Raw genomic sequence first — 23,682 nt, 5'->3', positions numbered from 1 at the left:
GCTGTGCAGGAGAAAGAGAGAGACATGGACACAGGCAGGCTAGACCACAGCTTTGAGCATCCCTGAACTATCAAGAGATGTGAGGACAGGACAGACAGTTGCCAGACAACCCCCTCACCCCAGGTGTCCCAGGGAGGCCCGCTGTCTTCACATTCACGGACACAGTAACTCATCTGCGGTACGCTCAACTCACACCACACCACACCACACTCCTTGCAGCTGGCTACAGGGTCAAAACATTTCTTTCATGATCATTGGAAACTCTAGTTTGTGCTGACTTTTGATTTTATTTATTCTTTTCTGCCACAGCATGGTATCTTACAGCATCTGATAATGATGTACTGAGCCCTTCTGGATACATCAGCTACAGAGACACAGGTTAAAAATCGATGAAACACCCAGAACCGTTTTCTATTACTACTATCCTACAATGCTGGCAGCTCAACTTGTGGTATTAAATGGGTATAATAGGATGCATTAAACAGTAAAAAAAACATAAAACCAACAAAACAGTAATTTACAACACATAGGATTCTTTAAATTACTACCACCCCATGACAGCACATAATACATAAATAAATAAATATTTGTATATGTATGTTTATATACATCCCCGGCCTAAACACAGGAAAAATGGGCAAAAGACAAATAAGATAGAAAAACCTCCACTGATTGCCAAGGGGTAGATGAGTGACATCTTGAGAACATATCTTATTGATCAAAACAGAAACAAAACAAAATCTTCAACATACATATACAGTATATATATATATTTTTTTAAAGCAACATTGTGTGCCACCACCTACATCCTACATCACTGGATCAGGGTCCAGCAGTCCTCAGGGGGGAGGCGAGACCATCACAAACAGTGCCAGTCTCCACAGCTGGGCCGCGCTGGGACCCGAGCCCCAGGGGAACTGGGTTCGAGTCAGTGGTGGTGAGGGATCTGGGAGATCTGGTCTGTGGTTTGGGGTGCTGCTTCCCTGCCCTCGACAGGCGCTAGTGCCAGTGTCACAGAGGAACTCCGAAAAGCCAACCCCCCCCCCCGCAGAACTCATTATCACACAGAACAGAAGTCAGCACAGGGACAGGATGGATGATACCAGCATGGGATTATTACTTTTGTTATTATCATCAAAATCATTATTATTATTACTGTTATTATGATGATTATTATTATTATTTACAATTGGTGAGGGTTGCTGTCTGTGGCCCAGTGTGGGCGGAATTGCCCCCCCCCTCCACAAGGGAGAAAGAGACAGTCAGAGTTTTCGATTGTCCAAGAGGTTGAAGGGGGGGTGGCGAGGGGCAGGGAGGGAGCTGGAGCCGGTCAGTGCGCCCCCCACATGGTCAGCGCTAGAAAGACAGCCAGGAGAGTGGCCACCCAGACCCCCTGTGCCCCTGCTGCGGCCCCTGGCACCGACTGCCCCTCCTGACCGCCTGTCGCCAGGGGGGGGGTGAGCAGCTGCTGGTGGAAGGTGAGATCGTCCATCGTCAGGTCGTCTGCCAGTTCTGTCAGAGAGAGAGGAGATGGAGGGAGGGAGAGAGAGAGAGAGAGATAGGTGGGGGAGGGGGTTGAAGAGAGAGAGAGGCAAGAGTAAAGAAAAAGATGAAGGGAAAGAAGGACCGAGAGAAGGAGGCAGAGAGAGAGAGAGAAGGAGAAAGAGAAGAGAGGTGTGTGGTGAGAGTGCAACAAATCTCTGCCTCCTTCTGCACATGCTCAGACCCCCTTGGCTTCTACAGTCCTGTTTCAAAATCCCAGGCTGTGTGTTCTTGGAGCCAATTGAATGACTTAACAGCACAGCTATGATGCATCTGAAGCAGGACCTGGGTGCGCTGGGACACAGTCCGGTGAAGAAAAACAAGAGAAGCTCCAGCAGGTATACAAAACATTAACCAAACTGGGGCCCAGATCTGGGGGGGAGAGAGGAGCTGGGAAAGAAAAGCTGACTGGCTAAAAATTAAATAATAATCAAAACATCTGAGCTCTATTCATCTCCAACATAATATTGTTTCAAAATACAAAGTTTATTTTTTTCAGCGGGAGTTGGCCAGAGGTATGAAGACAAGCGTCGTTCCTGCTCCGACGGGGGCTGTGAGAATGCAAGGGGCTTTGTGCCAGGGGGCCAGGCCCTGTGAGTCCCAGTCAGGGTGAAGCTACCCAGGCAGCTCCTCTCGCATCACCTCCTGCCCCTTAACATTGCGGGGGCCCTTAGAACAACAGCCCCCTCCTTCAACCCAGCCCTGCCCCCCGTCCCTGTGACCATGTCAGCATGTGCCTGGCCTGCCTCAGCTCCTGAGCAGATCAGCAGGAAAAAAATAAAAAACAAATAGAAAACCGATTGCCGAATACCTTCGTTCTTTTCTTTTTGTAATGATCTTTCTTTCTCCCTTTCTTCTCTTTTTTTCTTTCACACCCCTAATTTTTAACATCACAGACATATGTATTTATTATACCTTTTGTCCACCGTTCCCCATTCCATCCGCACCCCCTGCCCGTCTCTGCGCTGGGCTGTGCGCACACTTCACATGGTCCAGCAGGAGCGAGGGCCTGCTCTATGTCCCAGGCTGCTTTTCCTGTCAGCTGATTAACATAGCAGATGCCACACTGAGGAGCAGCCAGGCTCTGCATCATTTCAGGAGGCCTCTCTTCCTTTCTCCTGTTGCCCTTCATCTGTGCCCCACAGTCTCCAGATCAACAATTTCAAAAATACATAACTAAATGAATATATATATATATATTTAAACATTCGTTAACATTTTTAATTTATGTTTTTTGAGGTGGTGATATGAATTCCCTACATGCAGCACAGTGTGTGAGGCCCTACTACATTGTGTTTTGTAGTGGCCTTTTGGGGCGGCACATTTTGGTTATGGGAGCAGATAACAAATCAAGGAGTTCCATGACATAATTTCCAGAAAGATTCCTAGCATTCCCGTGGCACACAGGCATTGTAGAAGAGCTCCTGGTGTCCTTAAGCTTTGGGCAGTGTCGTGAGCAGAGTGTGGCAGAGTGGCAGTGCTGAGCTCACACTGAGCCACCGTGCATCTGTTAGATAAAGACACCGGCAGAGGTCGGCCAGCCAGCTGCAGGTCTCCTGGAGTAACACCCTTCTGTGTGGAGCCCTGCAGTAAACTCATCCCTGTGGTGTAAGTCCAAGCACATCATTCCCTGTTTAACTCACTACAGCGGCCTGTCTGCAGGATGGCTCCCTGCTGCTCTGTATGTAGCTTTAAGAGAAACTGGAAGAGAGAAATACCAGAGCTGAAAAGTGACACTCTGTCCATCACACCCTGCAACACTGGAGAGTTCAATCTGCCCATATGGAGTTAAGAAAAATATGATAAATATGATAAATACAATAAATATGAATAATAAAAGTGATCCTGAAGTATGTGGGGATGTAAAACACTCTCCTGCTGCGACAGATGGTTAGCATCTCTGTCTCTCTCTCTCTTTTTATGTTTTTTTATTAAAGTTTAGACATTACAATTCTGCAAAGCAGCCTGGAGGACAGCATTTTTAACATATTTCACCCAGAAGCATGAGAACCAAACAGGCAATATGAAAAACAACAATAAAGAGGAAACACGCTTCTCACATTCCAGACACCTCATTTGTTTTGGTTCGGTTTGAAAATTGTCTTGTGTTGTTTTTACTTTTACTCCTTTGAAAGTTTTAACCCTCAGTTGAGAGTGATGCAGCAGTCTCAACAGCAGTCAGTTTTTAGTTTAATGTTTTTTCACAGCATTACCTCTGGTCTTGAACAATCTGTCCTGTCAGTGAGTAATTCACAGATCAGAAAGTCACTGAGTGGCCAACGTTTACCAATTACTCATTGCTCTGGTAAACTATTTCCTTATCGTCTGTTTCTCTCTTTCTAGCTTCTTGTCCTCTCCCCTCTTTGCCCTTTAATTCCCTCCAGAGAGAAGACTGAATGAAGGGGGGGTAGTTAAGTTCCTGGTCGTGGATAATGAAGCCTTGGAAATGCCTAAGAAATCAAATCACTGAGACTGTCAAAGATTAATCAATTAGGTTCACGGCTGAGACTGCCACAGGCACACACTGCTGCCTACAATTAACGATCAAACAAACAAGCAGACAGACAAATCAAGAATGATAATAAAAGACTGAAAAAGATATGTATAATACATACATATATACACATACACTCACCTAAAGGATTATTAGGAACACCATACTAATACTGTGTTTGACCCCCTTTTGCCTTCAGAACTGCCTTAATTCTACGTGGCATTGATTCAACAAGGTGCTGAAAGCATTCTTTAGAAATGTTGGCCCATATTGATAGGATAGCATCTTGCAGTTGATGGAGATTTGTGGGATGCACATCCAGGGCACAAAGCTCCCATTCCACCACATCCCAAAGATGCTCTATTGGGTTGAGATCTGGTGACTGTGGGGGCCAGTTTAGTACAGTGAACTCATTGTCATGTTCAAGAAACCAATTTGAAATGATTCGACCTTTGTGACATGGTGCATTATCCTGCTGGAAGTATCCATCAGAGGATGGGTACATGGTGGTCATAAAGGGATGGACATGGTCAGAAACAATGCTCAGGTAGGCCGTGGCATTTAAACGATGCCCAGTTGGCACTAAGGGGCCTAAAGTGTGCCAAGAAAACATCCCCCACACCATTACACCACCACCACCAGCCTGCACAGTGGTAACAAGGCATGATGGATCCATGTTCTCATTCTGTTTACGCCAAATTCTGACTCTACCATCTGAATGTCTCAACAGAAATCGAGACTCATCAGACCAGGCAACATTTTTCCAGTCTTCAACTGTCCAATTTTGGTGAGCTTGTGCAAATTGTAGCCTCTTTTTCCTATTTGTAGTGGAGATGAGTGGTACCCGGTGGGGTCTTCTGCTGTTGTAGCCCATCCGCCTCAAGGTTGTACGTGTTGTGGCTTCACAAATTCTTTGCTGCATACCTCGGTTGTAACGAGTGGTTATTTTAGTCAAAGTTGCTCTTCTATCAGCTTGAATCAGTCGGCCCATTCTCCTCTGACCTCTAGCATCAACAAGGCATTTTCGCCCACAGGACAGCGGCATACTGGATGTTTTTCCCTTTTCACACCATTCTTTGTAAACCCTAGAAATGGTTGTGCGTGAAAATCCCAGTAACTGAGCAGATTGTGAAATACTCAGACCGGCCCGTCTGGCACCAACAACCATGCCACGCTCAAAATTGCTTAAATCACCTTTCTTTCCCATTCAGACATTCAGTTTATAGTTCAGGAGATTGTCTTGACCAGGACCACACCCCTAAATGCATTGAAGCAACTGCCATGTGATTGGTTGGTTAGATAATTGCATTAATGAGAAATTGAACAGGTGTTCCTAATAATCCTTTAGGTGAGTGTATATACCATTATCTATATCGATCCATTGCTGGATGAAGGCCAACCCAAGATGTCTTCACTTGCTTCGATCTACAGCTTCTCTTTTCCATGTCATGCTTGCAAAGTTTGTGATTTAATTTTCACATATTTTATGTAGTCGCCTTCTACATATTTTTTCATCACTTGGTACCCATTCGAAAGCTTTTTTTGTCCATCTTTGATCGGTTCTTCTTGCAATGTGTCCAGTCCATTGCAATCTCAACATTTTCACTCTTTCAATGATGTCACATATTTTGGTCTGTTCCCTGATCCACTAATTAATTTTCTGTCTCTTCTTGTTATTCCAAGCTTACATCATTTGCATGCTCCTTTGTGTTGTCGGTTTCTGTAACATTTTTGCATTTAAGTGACCAGGTTTCATAGCCATAAGAGAGCACTGTAGTAGTATGCGTTGATCAAATGATTACAGTGAGGGAAAAAGTATTTGATCCCCTGCTGATTTTGTACGTTTGCCCACTGACAAAGAAATGATCAGTCTATAATTTTAATGGTAGGTGTATTTTAACAGTGAGAGAAAGAATAACAACAGAAAAATCTAGAAAAAAACATTTAAAAAAAGTTATACATTGATTTGCATGTTAATGAGGGAAATAAGTATTTGATCCCCTATCAATCAGCAAGATTTCTGGCTCCCAGGTGTCTTTTATACAGGTAATGAACTGAGATTAGGAGCACTCTCTTAAAGGGAGTGCTCCTAATCTCAGCTCGTTACCTGTATAAAAGACACCTGTCCACAGAAGCAATCAATCAATCAGATTCCAAACTCTCCACCATGGCCAAGACCAAAGAGCTGTCCAAGGATGTCAGGGACAAGATTGTAGACCTACACAAGGCTGGAATGGGCTACAAGACCATCGCCAAGCAGCTTGGTGAGAAGGTGACAACAGTTGGGGTGATTATTCGCAAATGGAAGAAACCCAAAATAACTGTCAGTCTCCCTCGGTCTGGGGCTCCATGCAAGATCTCACCTCGTGGAGTTTCAATGATCATGAGAACGGTGAGGAATCAGCCCAGAACTACACGGGAGGATCTTGTTAATGATCTCAAGGCAGCTGGGACCATAGTCACCAAGAAAACAATTGGTAACACTACGCCGTGAAGGACTGAAATCCTGCAGTGCCCGCAAGGTCCCCCTGCTCAAGAAAGCACATGTACAGGCCCGTCTGAAGTTTGCCAATGAACATCTGAATGATTCAGAGGAGAACTGGGTGAAAGTGTTGTGGTCAGATGAGACCAAAATCGAGCTCTTTGGCATCAACTCAACTCGCTGTGTTTGGAGGAGGAGGAATGACCCCAAGAACACCATCCCCACCGTCCAACATGGAGGTGGAAACATTATGCTTTGGGGGTGTTTTTCTGCTAAGGGGACAGGACAACTGCACCGCATCAAAGGGACGATGGACGGGGCCATGTACCGTCAAATCTTGGGTGAGAACCTCCTTCCCTCAGGCAGGGCATTGAAAATGGGTCGTGGATGGGTATTCCAGCATGACAATGACCCAAAACACACAGCCAAGGCAACAAAGGAGTGGCTCAAGAAGAAGCACATTAAGGTCCTGGAGTGGCCTAGCCAGTCTCCAGACCTTAATCCCATAGAAAATCTGTGGAGGGAGCTGAAGGTTCGAGTTGCCAAACGTCAGCCTCGAAACCTTAATGACTTGGAGAGGATCTGCAAAGAGGAGTGGGACAAAATCCCTCCGGAGATGTGTGCAAACCTGGTGGCCAACTACAAGAAACGTCTGACCTCTGTGATTGCCAACAAGGGTTTTGCCACCAAGTACTAAGTCGAAGGGGTCAAATACTTATTTCCTTCATTAACATGCAAATCAATTTATAACTTTTTTGAAATGCGTTTTTCTGGATTGTTTTGTTGTTATTCTGTCTCTCACTGTTAAAATACACCTACCATTAAAATGATAGACTGATCATTTCTTTGTCAGTGGGCAAACGTACAAAATCAGCAGGGGATCAAATACTTTTTTCCCTCACTGTATATGTGTGTACTACATGTCCTATGATATACACTAGAAAACTGTGTGTTGGATAAGTCCCAGGTTTTTTAAGCATACAGGTGTCATTCCAAAACAGAGCATGGCAGGACCCCCCCCGCCACACACACACACACCCTTCCTCCACACTCCCTTCCCCTAGTGCTGGACACTTTAATAATTAGCCAGCCAGTTCATCAGGTACAGGCTGGGCCTCACTGTCTCACCACCAAGGTCAGAGTCAGGGGAGTTAAAACACTCTGACCTGTGTGAAAACATCGACCAGCATGGATGGAGTCCTGGCTATTTAATAATAATAATAAGTGCGGCCATTGAGAACACAGTGGCATTTGATTTCCTCTAGGCTGCCACAACATGCACCTCTCATCAAAATTTCATGATTTAATTATTTTCACATTTTCTTCCCAAAAGAAACATGGGACATGACGCCACACATATCCCACAAACATGTGAGAAACAGTGAAGATAATCCCAAAGAATGTGAGGAACAAGCACCTATCAAACCTGACTTAGGGGAATGCAGCTCTCACAGGCTTCTTATCTTATCAGAAAGCCAAACTCTCTCAACAATGGGTGAAATTCTCCCTCTCTCTGTGTTGAGAGGTCATTCAGTGGTCAAATAGGTGACTGAGTGATCAAGGCTTGCCAGGATGCTTGTGAATAAACCTGAAAATCTAATCTAAGGGTTTGCAGTTAAGTGTAGTCTACCAGTAAATACATAGAGTGCACAGGAAGAGACACACATGCAAACTAACTAAATAAATAAAAAGTGCAGAACCAGTACATTTTAGGCAAACAGGCATTCACACACTGCCTGTGCAGGAGCCACACTGGGGTTAGTTTGTGCTGTGTCAGGACAGGCTCCTATTGGAGAGCCTTAAATGCTCCATTTTTAGCACAAATTGCTGGTTAAGCGAAGAAGCAACTCGCACAGTTGAAAGTGCATTGAAGACTCTGCATTGAAAGTGCCTCATATTGCAGGCTGTGGGATTCTACGATAACCAAGAAGGGAGTGCAAGTAGAACACGGGCCTTTTATTTATTTATTTTCTGCTGTATTTTTCTTTTTTACCAAGGTTTAAAAGAAAAATAAATATATATATTTTTTTTGCAGTCTTGAGCAACAGCGCCCAACAGGAGAGCACTGGTGCCCTGCCATTGCTGCCCACTGACAGAGAGAGAGTCCCTCCCTGCCACTGCCATTCGCAAAGCGCGGGTCCATGGCCGAGACCCTGTGGCTGTGCCTCTCGATCTGCTTCCAAGTTCCTCATCACTGGCCAGACATGTTTTAAAACAGAATAACGAGGTAAATAAACAAAGCCCACAGGCTGAAAGCTTTTCAAGATTTCTTTCCCATTACAGCAGTGCTTGAACTCTGGCCAGAGGATAATTAACTTTTATATCCCAGAACAACGTGCGCTCTCGAATTCTTTCCATTCTGCTGGGGCTATTTGTCATTGTGACAGGACTGCTCTGTACTATTAAATTCATTAAATACAAGGTGTAATCTGATACAGTATGTTTATATATACATACATACACACACACACACACACACATATATATATAAAGTATTTACACACACACACACATGTAACACCGAACACATTACTTTATGTTTCCAGAATACATACATGTATATACATAAAGCATACCAATACTGTATATAATATTTTACCACAATTAATTGGACGAGACTCGTTTTCATGGATTGTACCAGAGTCTCTGTGCTGTGCCAGACTGGGGTTGCTGTGAAGGCCACAAAGTGTACTGCCAGCCATGAGGGTCCAGACTTTATTGTGATGACTTTCAAGAGTGATTGATAAGTAGTGTGTTTGTAAAGTTATTTTTACAGCACAATCTATATCACCAAATTTGAAGGTGTGAAAAAATGTAATTAAAAAAAAGGTTTTGAAATTAATGTATCACTTAAAAACCATGCTGAGAAGGCTTATGCAGTGCAAACTATCTTCTAATCTTATCCACAGGAAGCGGAGAGAGAGTTACTAATACTATCTGTGAATGAGAATCAAATTGAAAGGATTCAATTATTCACCACGTGATCACAGTGGCAGTTGTCAGTTTGGATCTTAATGTCACAGAATAATGTAGGGTAATTTAGGAGTAAGAGGCAGGCAGGCAGGCTTCCCCCTCCCTTTTGACAGAAACCTAATAATATCCTGATATAATTAGCGAAGAACACCTGTGAACAGTGTGTGAAGAGAGAGAGAGAGAGAGAGAGAGAGAGAGGAAAAAGAGAGAGAAAGAGAGAGGCTAGAGACTCAGGATGATAATGTCTGTGTCTGACAATCTCGCTGCATCCCTCTCTCCTATCTCTCTGTCTCAGCTATTGGCAGCCGGGGTAGAGATACAGGGTACGAGTGTAGGGGCATTGGTAGGGGGTGGTGGAGGTGGAGGGGGAGGGGTGGAGGTTAAAACGAACGGATACAGGTGCTTAGGGGAGGCTGTGCTGGAGAGGGCTCCCCCTGTCAGGCTTTGATCTCCACTGATTTACGGGCCTGCCAGACTCAACGCCACAGCCAGCTCTGGGGGGGGGGGATGGCTGACACACATGCTGGAGCAGCAACAGCAGGAGCCAGTGGGATGTGGCACAGCTGACGTACCTTCCCAGCAATTACCGCCGAAATGTGTCGTCACGTTGATAAGAACTATATGTGTTTTGAAAATATATATGCGTGTGTGTCCAATCCCAGGGTAGTACTCATAACGAGGGACATTGCAGCACTGAGTTTATACCTGTTTTTTGTAACAGGGAAACAAACCGAGCAAACAACAACAAAGTGAGTGAGGAGGTGTCACATAAACCTTTCTGGGTGCTCAAAGCAGGCTTAACTTAAGCAATTAAAATGTTTCTCTTTGTAAATGAAGCCCTGTTCCACTCATCTGCCTCACTGATCTAAGAACTGATCTAAGTGCAAAACCCCTCTCCAGTGCTCCCAGCAAAGCTACTTCTAATTTAACACAGGTACATTAATCAATCTGTTTTATTGCTGTTGACTGCCTGCCTGCCCGCCCGCCTGCCACTAACGCCGGTTCTGGTGCAACCAACTTTGCTTGGTCTGAGCTGGGCTTTGCAAGGACACTCCAGTGACGGCCAGTGAACACGGCTCCCCCTGAACACCATGAGCTATAAACCTTAGCTACATCTCAGGCTGCCCATCTGCGAATCCCATCAAAAGCACACAAGTGAATAAGTGCTTTTGTGAAGCAGCAAAAAATAAAGATAAAAACATCTCTCTCTCTCTCCACTAACATTTTCCTCTCCTACCTCACTTTCTCTCTCCTCTTATATGAATGAACTCAATTTCTTCTAACCAGCACACTACCCCAATAACATGGTTAGACAGTAACAGTGCTTGCACTACTTTTAAAGGGTTATGGGAAAAAAAACATGCTGGGCTGCTAAATGTTACTTGTCAGTCCTTTCTTATCTTCAATGGATTGGTCAACAACTTACAACTTGCACTGCCAACTGTTGACCACAGTAGTAAAGGAGGTATGGAGTAAGTGGGGGTGGGTGTATGTGTATTATTCCCACACTTAGTATACTTTCTGGGGGGCACCAAACCCGTCTTTGAGGTTATGGAGTGCCAAAGAGTCTGTAGGATTCTGCACCCTGTGTACCGATCATGTTACAGCGGGGGGTCAAAGGTGAAAAGTCAGCCCATTACTCAGGAGGTCTGAGGCAACTCCATTCTATCCAGTTGAGATAATAAAAGCGGAGAGGAGAGGGCTGGTCTTCCCTGAGACAACACAGGACATGCTCACCCTCTCAGATCCTTTTCTCCTCCAGTCCCCACACAGCTCTCCCTCCTGTTCGGGGGAGAGAATGGCCAGACAGTGGTTTACGGCTTTAAAAAGCTGTTTGGGTGTTTATTGGTGCTCCTGGGGTCAGGAAGCGGTGCTCTGTCTGTCTGAGAGTCTGTGTGCTGGATGGCATGTGGCTCCCAGCTGTGCCCTCTGAAACACACACACACCCCCACTCTCACCCACCAACTCAAACACTCATAGACTCTCACATGCACACTTTCACTCACTCATACACAAATACACACACAAAATACTCACAACACACAAGTACTCACATACAACATGTGACTGTGACTGTGTGTAAGTATGTATGTTAAGCAAGTGTGTGACTGTGTGTATGTTTGTGTGAATGTGTGTGCGAGCGTGTGTCTGTGTGAATGTGTGTGCGAGTGTGTCTGTGTGAATGCGTGTGCGAGTGTGTGTCTGTGTGAATGCGTGTGAGCGTGTGTCTGTGTGAATCTGTCTGTGTGAATGCGTGTGCGAGTGTGTCTGTGTGAATGTGTGTCTGTGTGAATGCGTGTGCGAGTGCGTCTGTGTGAATGCGTGTGTGAGCGTGTGTCTGTGTGAATGTGTCTGTGTGTGCGAGTGTGTGTCTGTGTGAATGCGTGTGCGAGCGTGTGTCTGTGTGAATGTGTGTGCGAGTGTGTGTCTGTGTGAATGCGTGTGCGAGTGTGTCTGTGTGAATGCGTGTGCGAGTGGGTGTCTGTGTGAATGCGTGTGAGCGGGTGTCTGTGTGAATGCGTGTGCGAGTGTGTCTGTGTGAATGCGTGTGCGAGTGTGTGTCTGTGTGAATGCGTGTGCGAGTGTGTGTCTGTGTGAATGCGTGTGCGAGTGTGTGTCTGTGTGAATGCGTGTGTGTCTGTGTGAATCTGTCTGTGTGAATGCGTGTGCGAGTGTGTGAATGTGTCTGTGTGAATGCGTGTGTGTCTGTGTGAATCTGTCTGTGTGAATGCGTGTGCGAGTGTGTGAATGTGTCTGTGTGAATGCGTGTGCGAGTGTGTATCTGTGTGAATGCGTGTGCGAGTGTGTCTGTGTGAATGTGTGTCTGTGTGAATGTGTGTGTGAGTGTGAATGTGTGTGCGAGTGTGTGTCTGTGTGAATGTGTGTCTGTGTGAATGTGTGTGCGAGTGTGAATGCGTGTGCGAGTGTGTGTGTGTGGGGTTATTTAATTCTGTAAGACTATACATGCAGTTACCCATGAGTGCCTGAGCAGGTGGCTCTTGCGTAAGGTTTAAATAGTGGATCCAGGTGGGAATCTTTCAGATACGAACTCATTTGTACATGAGGGAATGTATGCACAGTATGCACGGCTAACTTGGCTTAAGAGTGCCATGGAATTAAAACGGTACTGCTTTAGCCCAGTATGAAACCAAGCTGGCTTATATTTTCTGAAGCACCTTAACATTCAAATCAGTTTAAATCACCTTGGACGTTTAACACGGCTCCGACTATAGAAACCCTAACACCTACCATTCAGTGATAATAAATACATTCCATGTGAGCCAGTGAAGAACAGAGTTGTCCACAGAATGTACCACAGTATAAAATCAACCACTGCACTACTGCAAGGAGCCGCCCTCTGAAGGGTAACATCACACATAAAACCATGTAAGTCCAGGACATGGGCCTGTACTGCCAGCTGTGCCCTTGCTTTCCCTCCAGGGCTGCTGGGAATTGTTCACTGCAGAGCCAACACAAACCCTGCCGCCCCCGGGACGCGGCCACAGAGCCACACTGACCCGCAGGGTGAGCAGAGCGCCTGCCCTCCTACGGTCACAGCACTGTTATTCTACAACTGGAATAACTTTGGCAGCAAAGAGGAGGGAGAGGGAGAGAGAGAGAGAGAGACAGAAGACAATTGAGTGCAGAGGAGTGAAAGCATGGCAAGCCAAGATCAGGGCTGCAGAGCTGCCTTAAAAAAGCGAGACAGAGAGAGAGAGAGAGAGAGAGAGAGAGAGAGAGAGAGAGAGAGAGAGAGAGGAAAGGAAGAGAGGGAGTTTGGCAGATGGGAGAAAAAAGGACAAGAGGAGAATTATGGCGTGCTGATCGCCCCCTGTGCTCTCCAGCCCAGACCTGCTGCAGAGCTGTCAGTCAGGCTGGGGAAGCCAGGAACACAGAGAAGGACCCTTTCATGCTCCAAGGCCCTGGACGTGGAGGTGAGCGGCCACGCATTTTTCCCTATATGCTTGGTGCTCTCACCTTCCTCCCTGCACAACCCCGCCAGACCCCGCCCTTCCCCCTCGTCAGCCCGCAGTCCAGCTCTACAGGTCTCCTTCCCAACATCCATACCTCCTTTCTTAGCCTGGGATTGAACAGCCTGTGATGGACTTGAAAGCAATGGAACAGACTCTTATCACAGGCTAACCCTCCAACTTACTGCAGTGTACCTGACATCCATGCACAACACACTATATATTTTACTCCACCCCCCCCACCATCTCCGAAATAGAAAGTTCTTAGAATGTACTTGCATTTGTCAAGTAATTATAGTGCTTGCTCTTCAAGTATGCATAGGCTGTAAGCCATAAACACACACACACACACACACACACACACACACACACACACACACACTGCAGCAAGCTAACTGTGTAAATCACATTAGAGTGATTTTATAAAGCTGAATGTGACCGTTTAGGACAGGAACCTCTTTCTTTGGCATTTCCCAGATGTGCTGTGCTAGGCTCTGACTGCGCCGCTGCAGACAACGAAATACACAGGAGCGATATTTTAGCATTGAATATATACATATATATTTTTTCAGTGTAACTTATCTCAATTTTGATTCATTGTGATTTTTTAAATGTATTATTTAGGATGATGTTGGGTCTGTAATGAGGATAACCACCAGTGTATTATAATATTCCACATTATATACAAGGGGTCAGTGAGTCAGTTTAAAAGTGAATGCCTTTGTGCAGGGCCAGCTCTCTGAGTGTGTGTGCGTGTGTGTGTATATGTGCATTTGACTGTCTCTGCATGCTGGTGTGTGTGTGCGTGCATGCATGTGACTGTCTGTGTGTGTTCGTGTGTGTGTGTGATTGTGCATGTGACTGTCTCTGTGTACAGGGGTATCTTTCAGTGTGTGTGTGACTGTGTGACTGTTTTTGTTAATTGGTTATTTTTCCTCTGCAGGCAGTCTTCAGTTATATCTGGTTAGAAGCCCACATCCTAACAGTTCGTCAATAGCCGTTTTGTGTAACAAATGCAAGTCAACACCTATTAATTAGAAGTATGTTGGGGGGTGCTGCCTTCTGTGTCTTGTGTCTAGCACATCCTCCCTCCCCCCCAAAAAAAAACCAGCAACACATACCAGCGAGTAACAAAAGCAGGTCTGCAGAGGATTCAATATTAAAAATATATTTATAGAAAATTCTATGGCTTTAAGAGCGGCATGAAAGAAACCGCCAGATCCGATTCAGCCAGCACGACTGACGGCTACAGCAGCCCTGGGTGGAAGTAAAAGAGCAAGGGAGGGCCAAGGGGGGGCTTGAGAAAGAGGAAAGAGGCTCCTTGATCTATAAACCTAGGAATATCCCTTTTGTGTCCTGAGGTACACTGGCACAATGCATTAACGCCCAAGGATTGTGATAGTAAAACAAAATAGGGAACAATAGGAGATTGGTCACTAAAGCTAGGGGGGGAGGAAGGGGGGACCTTAGGGGGGATAGATAAATGCTTCTCCAGTCCACAAACCTTTAAGAAAACAAACAGTGACATAACACCAGAGAAGGGTTCACAAAGTGGACAAGTTTAGAATGTCAAAGGGAGAAGGGGGGGTGTTCCGAGGCAGAACAGAGCCGATCGGCTGCGAGTTCCCGAGCGCCTTGGATGGCCGTTTCTCTTGCCCGAGAGGAACATGCTCAGATCCCAGGGTACGTTGGTGCGGTCAGCAGCACAGCCAGCAGAGGGGCTGGCTACATTTCCTAGAGCAGGCCAGCCTGATATCCACACTGCTGTTAGTCATTTGGGTTTGAGCTTTTAAAAAATATATTTTCAGAAAATTGTATTTATTTATGTGTTGGTTTGTGGTGCAACTGGCCTGGTGGTGGAAACAGTCGACAGAGCCCAGTCAATAACTGACATGAAAAAGGAGTGTGTTTTACAGCACCATGCTCATACAGTGTTTTTCAGTAACAGTAACATTCCTTTGTCTGTGCTTACCTCACCTCGTCCGTAAATCGACGAAGCAAGACACGCGATCCCCGATCTCCTCTGCTTTCCACTTGTACACTTGTCGGTGCACCTTCAGGAGTTAATCAAGCATTTCTTTGCGCAGCTGACCCCTCACATATTTCGGGTATGTTTCCACCAATTCACCGCTCTGAAACATACGCCCACGCCGTGTTTACACAGATGTTAGCGCGTTTCATTATTTTTCTGAGGGGTGTGGGAGAAAAGGTGGGGGGGGGCACAGCAGCGGTGTGCATTACCAACATGGCTGTTTACAGTGCGGCTGCAATGACGGAACTCTGTGGTTGAACCAGCACTTGTTATTTTTAGCAGTTTTTTTTTGTCCTTTCTTTCTCCGGTTGTTGAGTTATTATTTGCAGATGAGGGGAGCTACTGGATTTAAGGAATGCAAAAACATGTCCTCTTTCACACCCTTGGTGACGGTGGAGGGCAGCGTGGGGACTGTGGCATCACACGGCACACGCGGGAAAAACTGTACCTCTTACTCCCCAAGCCAGGTAGATGCACGCAGACAGGCCCTCCACAGTCACATTGCTACCACTCGGACTCCCAGGACACATCAGCCAGTGTGACGCCAAACACTTGATCTTCCCCATCTATTCCACTGCAGTATGAGCAAGCCATCTAAATATGTAACTGAATTAATTGTCAGTCAATCAATTACATAACGAGCTGAACAGCAATGGAGTGAATGGGAAGGTGAGTGTTCCCAGTATTCCCTAAAGGGGAAGCAGCTGCCAGGATTGTCACCCACAATGCCACACCTGAGCTCATCCTGCCTGCCTTCCAGTCAATTATGTGTTGACAAATACAGAGTTCTGATGCCTAGCGCTACATCTTAAATGTTTCAATAGATGGAAGATAAACTATATTTAATGGACTTTTGTGGAGTCTAACAGAATTGCCTAGCTGTATCAAAAAACTTTCCATGCCTTAAAGGTAAGAAAAGTTGTGTTTATTGTTTTTTAAATATTTATAAACTTACCAGAGATGTCTGAGATATTTCCCACTCTCTCTACCTCCTTATCTGAGAGTGGCTGGGGGGCTGGAGGCGGAATAGATCTGTAACCTGGAAGGGTCACTTCCCCATCCACAATAAAAACCTGATCACATCCAGCCCAAACCGGTCCTTCCTCCTTAACCTCCTGGCTTCGCAGGTCAAGCCTGGGACTCATTACCCCCAGAGCCTGAGAAGGAGGCCCGGCCAGCTCACAGCTCATTACTCCCAAACATGCCTTGTGCTGCTTTTAATTTTACCCAAAGGCAGGGAGATTTTTACATGCCTTTTTATTATCCTGTTCTCATGTGTTTACATGGCTGACACCCCCCCCCCACACACCTCCCCCCTCCCTCAGCCAAAACCACCACCAACTCAACCACTGCCTGCCCCAGTCCTTGGCACTTCCAGCCAACCCTCTCCTGACAGGTCAAGCATCATCTCAGAGGGAATGGAAGAAAACTAATAACTGTAAAGTTATTACAGTACAAACATGGATCCCCTTCCTCAGATTCAAAGCCCACAATGGGATGAACACAAAATCCAGCACACACACAAAAAAATAAGAAGAAGAAGAAGAAGGGAAAACATATCCGTATGTGCGTGTCAGTGCATGAGCGTGTGACTGAGTGTGTGTGTTTGGGCACCCATGTGTGTGTGTGTGTGTGTGAGTGTGTGTGTGTGTGGGCGCCTGTGTGCCCAGCAGAGGGTAGCTCACACTCTGGGTTCCTTCATGAAACAGCCATGATACACTGTGAGACCTTAGCACATCGGCTAATAAAGAAATAACTGTGCATCTCTAGTGCCATCTCTTGACTGCAGCCTTTCGTCCTCTGTTCAGACTCATGGAGAACACAGTGCTGAGATGACCAGGTGACCTCACGGTCAGAGCGTGCAAGCTGACAGAGAGAGGAACCGCAGAGTTGGAAAGACAGACCAGGTAGCCAGGCAGTGTCTAGACTCTTTATAACACCAGTGGAGCATTACAAACAACAGGTGCTGAGCAAAAAAAAAAAAAGTAGAACAATAAAAATGAAATAGAACAGAAAAGAAAAGAAATAAGGTAAAAGATGTCGCCCCACGAGTGAGAAATGTTTGAGTTCAAGGCTCAGTTGGCATCTTTATGGCAGGGCTGGCTGTCATCAGACCTGTGTTTAATCCCCTTATTGTGATCTGAGCTGAGGAGCACAATGCCTCCAGCTATCTGGCCTGTTCATTGTCCAGCCCCTAGCAAACAGCACCTGCGCTGACTCTCCCTGTGGCGTCATAGGTGTGCCGACCCCAGCCGAAAGCACTGTATTTATTCAAAGGGGAGTGTGGGATGGATGCTGGGGAGCAGAGGAAGTCCTTCTTGGTGGCTTTAGAAAGGAGAAGTTCCTTTCAGAAAGCCGTGCGACATACACCTGCTTCAGCAGATACACGTGAGCGCTGAATGTGTCGGATCCAGTTACCGAAACGTCTTCACCCTGACAGGGGCCCCCAAAATTTGAAAAACTTGATTTAGCATCTTTGCTACCACTTTTACAGTACTGTGCAAAAGTTTTAGGCAGGTGTGAAAAAATGGTGTAAAGTAAGAATGCTTTCAAAAATAGACGTTAATAGATTATATTTATCAATTAACTAAATGCAAAGTGAGTGAACAGAAGAAAAATCTAAATCAAATCCATATTTGGTGTGACCACCCTTTGCCTTCAAAATTCTTCTAGGTACACATGCACAAAGTCAGGGATTTTGTAGACATATAGTCAGGTGTAGGATTAGACAATTATACCAAAAAGGTGCTAATGATCATCAATTCAATATGTAGGTTGAAACCCAATAATTAACTGAAACAGAAACAGCTGTGCAGGAGGAATAAAACTGGGTGAGGAACAGCCAAATTCAGCTAACAAGGTGAGGTTGCTGAAGACAGTTTACTGTCAAAAGTCATACAGCATGGCAAGACTGAGCACAGCAACAAGACACAAGGTAGTTATACTGCATCAGCAAGGTCTCTCCCAGGCACAAATTTCAAGGCAGACAGGGGTTTCCAGATGTGCTGTCCAAGCTCTTTTGAAGATGCACAAAGAAACAGCCAACTTTGAGGACTGTAGACGCAGTGGTCGGCCAAGGAAACTTACTGCAGCAGATGAAAGACGCATCATGCTTACTTCCCTTCGCAATCGGAAGATGTCCAGCAGTGCCATCAGCTCAGAATTGGCAGAAACAGTGGGACCCTGATACACCCATCTACTGTCCGGAGAAGTCTGCTCAGAAGTGGCCTTCATGGAAGACTGACATCCAAAAAGCCATACCTCTGATGTGGCAACAAGGCCAAGAGAATCAACTATGCACGAAAACACAGGAACTGGGGTGCAGAAAAATGGCAGCAGGTGCTCTGGACTGACGAGTCAAAATGTGAAATATTTGGCTGTAGCAGAAGGCAGTTTGTTCGCCGAAGGGCTGGAGAGCGGTACACGAATGAGTGTCTGCAGGCAACAGTGAAGCATGGTGGAGGTTCCTTGCAAGTTTGGGGCTGCATTTCTGCAAACGGAGTTGGGGATTTGGTCAGAATGAATGGTCTCCTCAATGCTGAGAAGTACAGGCAGATACTTATCCATCATGCAACACCATCAGGGAGATATCCGATTGGCCCCGAATTTATTCTGCAGCATGACAACAACCCCAAACATATAGTGAAAGTCATTAAGAACTATCTTCAGCGTAAAGAAGAACAAGGAGTCCTGGAAGTGATGCTATGGCCCCCACAGAGCCCTGATCTCAACATCATCCAGTCTGTCTGGGATTACATGAAGATAGAGAAGCAACTGAGGCTGCCTAAATCCACAGAAGAACTGCCGAGTTCCTTCAAAAACTGTGTGCAAGTGTACCTGTGAAGTGTATTGATGCTGTTTTGAAGGCAAAGTGTGGTCACACCAAATATGGATTTGATTTAGATTTTTCTTCTGTTCACTCACTTTGCATTTAGTTTATGGATAAATATAATCTATTAACATGTGTATTTCATGTCTTGACAGCATTTTTTCACACCTGCCTAAAACTTTTGCATAGCAATGTATGTCGTACATCCATTATTTAAACTGCAGTGAGGAGAGTAAGACTCCCATTGTGTAGCGGGCCACTCCACTTCCTGGTTCATCAGCTGCAGACTGTGCGAGAGGCAACAGGAAAGCAACATGTTTGATTATATTTTCATGTCACCCGCCTGTCTCCACACCATTACTCTACATAACGTAACAGGCATGAAGCAGGGCACCACAGCTGGTGCACCCGTGTATGCATATACACCAGAGCCGTCGGCTTTTAAAACAAGGAAACTGACAATCAAACCAACAAACCAACAATAAATTGTCAAACACCTTTGCAACACGAGTCTGACTGATAGCCTCCGGTCACTGCGGCCCCTCACTTTGCCTGAAACATTTACTCCCAGATAGAAACATAATGAAAACAAATATAGAGCAAGTAAAGCTGCGTTTACATGGCAGAAATCTTTGTCTGTGCCAGGCAACAGAAAAGCAGCGGCGCTTGCCCCACAGGGAGTCTGTTGCAAGACTAGCAAACATTTCCCCCCCTGTGCAAAAGATGGTGCTGAGTGCGTCTGCAGGGGCGTCTTTGATCCCAATTTGGGCCCATCATGAAGTTCAGCAGCATTAGGATGGTGACAGCAAGTAGCGGCAGTTGTTGACGCTTGTGCTGCTTCGAAGGGACGAGGGGGGTGTCTGTGAGTTCGTAAGCCCTGTCTGTCACTGCAGCCGCTGCCTCGGGCTTTGAAGGTGCAGACAGACAGACGGATACTGGGAGCACTGTCCTGGAATAGTTGACATGGCTCGGATTCTTCCAGGAATGTTTTGTGAAGAGTCTTGGGCTCCCTGGAACACTGAGACGAGTCCACAAACAGAGTCCAACTGGTTTAAAATCCAATCCTTTGGTTCCAGATTAGGAGTTTAAAATTGACAAAGTTCAAATTTCCAGTGGCTGTTACACAAACAGAAACTGGAATATTTGTCTGTAACAAAGCATGGAATGTGCTTTTTACACACACAGACAGGAAAGTGAAATAAAGGTGACTGCTCTCTCTCTGAGCTCAATGGAGGTGAGGAGATTCTGCCCAGTCACTGCATCGGTGGACAGTCACTGCCAGACTGACATGGGCTCAGAGGATTAGTGGTGAGGTGCTGAATCTGAGCAGAGTCAAAATGTTTTCAGACGAGGACACAGGGCAACAACAGTGAAATTCCCTTTGTGTCACACATAAACACACTCAGAGTCACACACATAAAAAACCTCAGCCACTCACACACAAACATGCAGACTCACCCACTCACACAAACACACAGACACACACAGACACGTTAATCCGCAGGGGGCTGCCAGGGTGAGCTTCACTGCTGTTTGCACATTGCTGTGGCTTCTGTCACCTCTTCCCAAACTCACCAGGGAAGGTGGATGGGGTTCTGTTCACTTAGTGTAACCAAATATCTCCTTTATCTGAGACCAAAACACAACATGGCATTTAGTTAGTGTGTCAAGCTGCTAATTAACTTGCCACAGGTCCCCTGCTGCGCACACAGCACCCGTTTACCCAAATAAGGATGAAAGGATCAGAAGACCTGGCTGTGCACTCTTACAAGGAGGTTCTTCCCACTCCACTCTGTAACACACTGGATTTACAACACAAACAAGCAAAAACGCACGCAGCCTGTCGCACAGGAACGTGCAGGAGCCGCTTCAAAGCAGCACCCAGAAAGGACAGAATGAAACACCTCATAATAAACCAGGGCGAGTGTGAGTGTGTGTGTGTGTGTGTGTGTATGTGTGAGTGTGTGCGTGTGTGAGTGTATGAGTAAGTGTGTGTGTTTGTGTGTTTGCGGGAGCTAACCATGTGTAACTGTAAGTATTCTTATCAAGGTAAAAAAGGGGGAGGAGACCAGCCTATATGCACTCTCTATTCAGTTTTTAGTCCCCCTTACAAACAGGTCCAATAACTGGACCTGACAGCAGAGGAACATACAGGCTCCTTTTAACCAAGGATGTAAGTAGAAAATAAAAAAAAAATGTTAGTTTGCAGGTGACAGAAGTACAGCTATCTTACTCCTGTGGTTGCTTTGAAGTGAAAATATGCAAAATGTGGTGCATGCAGATTTTAAACAATGAATGTATTTATTTATTTATTTATATGTTGAATGGTTGATTGATTAATTGATAGATTTATATGGGGCTGTTTTGCAATGTGAAAGTGAGCCAATGGCCTGATCCGGGCAGCCATCGGGGTGAGTGCAGGGTGAGTGAGGAGATAACAGAGAGGGTGGCGGATGTGTGCATGGCCTGCGTGTCGGAGTAGTGTGCCAGCGGGGTGTCTCTCGGGCAGCAGGAGATGTGATGAGGTACGAAGCTGGCAAATTCCTCTGATTTGCTGCTACACTGAGAAGACAGGATAGCAAACCTGAGCCAGGGCTGCAATAACACGCGAGCACCGGCCCTCACTGTTTGCTCAGCTGCACAGGCTTTGTCTCTTTATATTAAAAGAGTTCTCCCCCGCCGACACCCATACCCACTAACCCCGAAGACAACACCCCCCCTTAAACTCCTTTATATTATTGTTTAGTTTTTTCGCTTGTTTTTCTTTTCCTCCTGTTTTCCAGCTGTTTTCTCGGCTCCATAGCAGGGCAGGTAGAGGAACTGCACGTTGCGAGAGCTGAGAAAGTCATGGCATCTCCTCACCTGCCTCCGCATTCTGGCACAGTGCCCACAGGGCTCGCCTCCTCGGACAGGCAGTGGACTGCTGTGTCCCTGCTGCCATTAAAAACATTAAAATAATTTTCATATCAATCTAACTAAAAACTACGCCATTCATTCATTCATTCCACTGCCGTAACCTGCTCCCACAATGCACAGATTCTGAAGAAAAAGCTTTCATGACAAGTTACTCAATGATGTAATCAGAATACAGTCAAGTGAAAAGTGACTTGTAACACGTTACCACCCAGGCGGTGAAACCACTGTGGTCAGACCTGGGTTTGTGACGCCGTGTCCGGCACACCCTTGAGCTCCTATTTCATATTGCACAGCCACAGACGAGCAACAAACCCGCTACACTACACTAGGCCAAAAGACTGGCGCCCTGTTGTGGGGAGGGATTGGATGTCATGGTAAGGCTGGCATGTAAAGTGAGCCCTGGTACTGCAGTCCAGCCCAGAGAGGGGAGGGGGCGCTGTGGAGCAGCTCTGACCTGTGAAGATGCGCAGCCTCCTGCGACGGGGAGGGGGTCCCAGCCCCGAGCCGCTGCACTCGTCCTCATCGTCGCAGTCCCCGCTCTCCAGGGCCTCCTCCTCCTGCTTTACAGCGCCCCCTCCGGAGCGACTCTTTGGTCTGCGCCGGGGCACAGATACCAGCCTCAGGAGCTAAAAGAGAGAGAAGTAGAAGGAGAGGAAGAGGGAGAAAGTGTGAGTTGCAGACATTAGAGGATCTGGCTGCATTTGCTGTCCAATAAAAAGCCAGACTGAGCACATTAAAACTGTCCCCGCTCGCCATTGCAGCCTAAGAACGCAGGGCTTGGCAGGGGGTTGGCAGTAGGTAGAAGGCTCTTCCAAAAGAAAAGCCACTTTAAACTGCAGATGTAACGGCCCCCAGTGGCCGGGTGCTACCCTCTAGTCTGGAGAGAAGGAAAAGCAGACATCAGTGTACCGCCACAACCATGGACGAGCGCCCTGATTGATGTACAGCAGCGCTTCCCAGTCAGTGTGCTGTGACATAGTGGTGCATCATCAGGAGTAACAGCTACCTGTATATATAACTAAAACGATTTTACTTAACATACTCCATATCCGACCTTCCTCACCAACTACTCGACTCAGCTGCTCATCCAGTCACTGGTCCTCTCCCGCCTGGACTACTGCAACTCCCTCCTGGCTGGCCTGCCTGCAACTACTACCCGCCGCTCCAGCTCATCCAGAACACTGCGGCTTGTGTGGTGTCTCTCTGCCTCGATTCGCACACGCTACTCCACTGCTCCGCTCAAGACAGTTCAAGACATTGACCCTCATCTACCGCTGTCTCAACCACACTGCACCAAGTTACCTTCAGACCCTCATCTCCCCATACATCCCCTCCAGACCACTGCGCTCTTCCGGTGCCAAAAGACAAACTCTGCCTCCTCTCCACTCTCCTTCCTCCAGAGCCGCTCCTTCTCATCCCTGGCCCCTAAGTGGTGGAACGACC

General features: G+C 46.3%; 1 protein-coding gene across 1 annotated transcript in view; it reads right to left on the bottom strand.

The window, feature by feature from the left end:
* Positions 1-279: 279 nt before the first annotated feature.
* Positions 280-23,682, bottom strand: part of gpc3 (glypican 3) — a 121,243-nt gene continuing 97,840 nt past the window's right edge. The window contains exons 7-8 of the mRNA XM_066715213.1: positions 22,694-22,865; positions 280-1,512 (exon numbers count right to left, since the gene is read on the bottom strand). Of these exons, the coding sequence (XP_066571310.1) occupies positions 1,331-1,512; positions 22,694-22,865 (354 nt within the window). The 3' untranslated portion in view covers positions 280-1,330. The remainder of the gene's footprint in view (positions 1,513-22,693; positions 22,866-23,682) is intronic.

The sequence above is a fragment of the Amia ocellicauda genome, chromosome 10 (assembly GCF_036373705.1).
Source record: "Amia ocellicauda isolate fAmiCal2 chromosome 10, fAmiCal2.hap1, whole genome shotgun sequence".
Lineage (NCBI taxonomy): Eukaryota > Metazoa > Chordata > Actinopteri > Amiiformes > Amiidae > Amia > Amia ocellicauda.
This window is presented reverse-complemented; position numbering and strand designations above follow the sequence as displayed.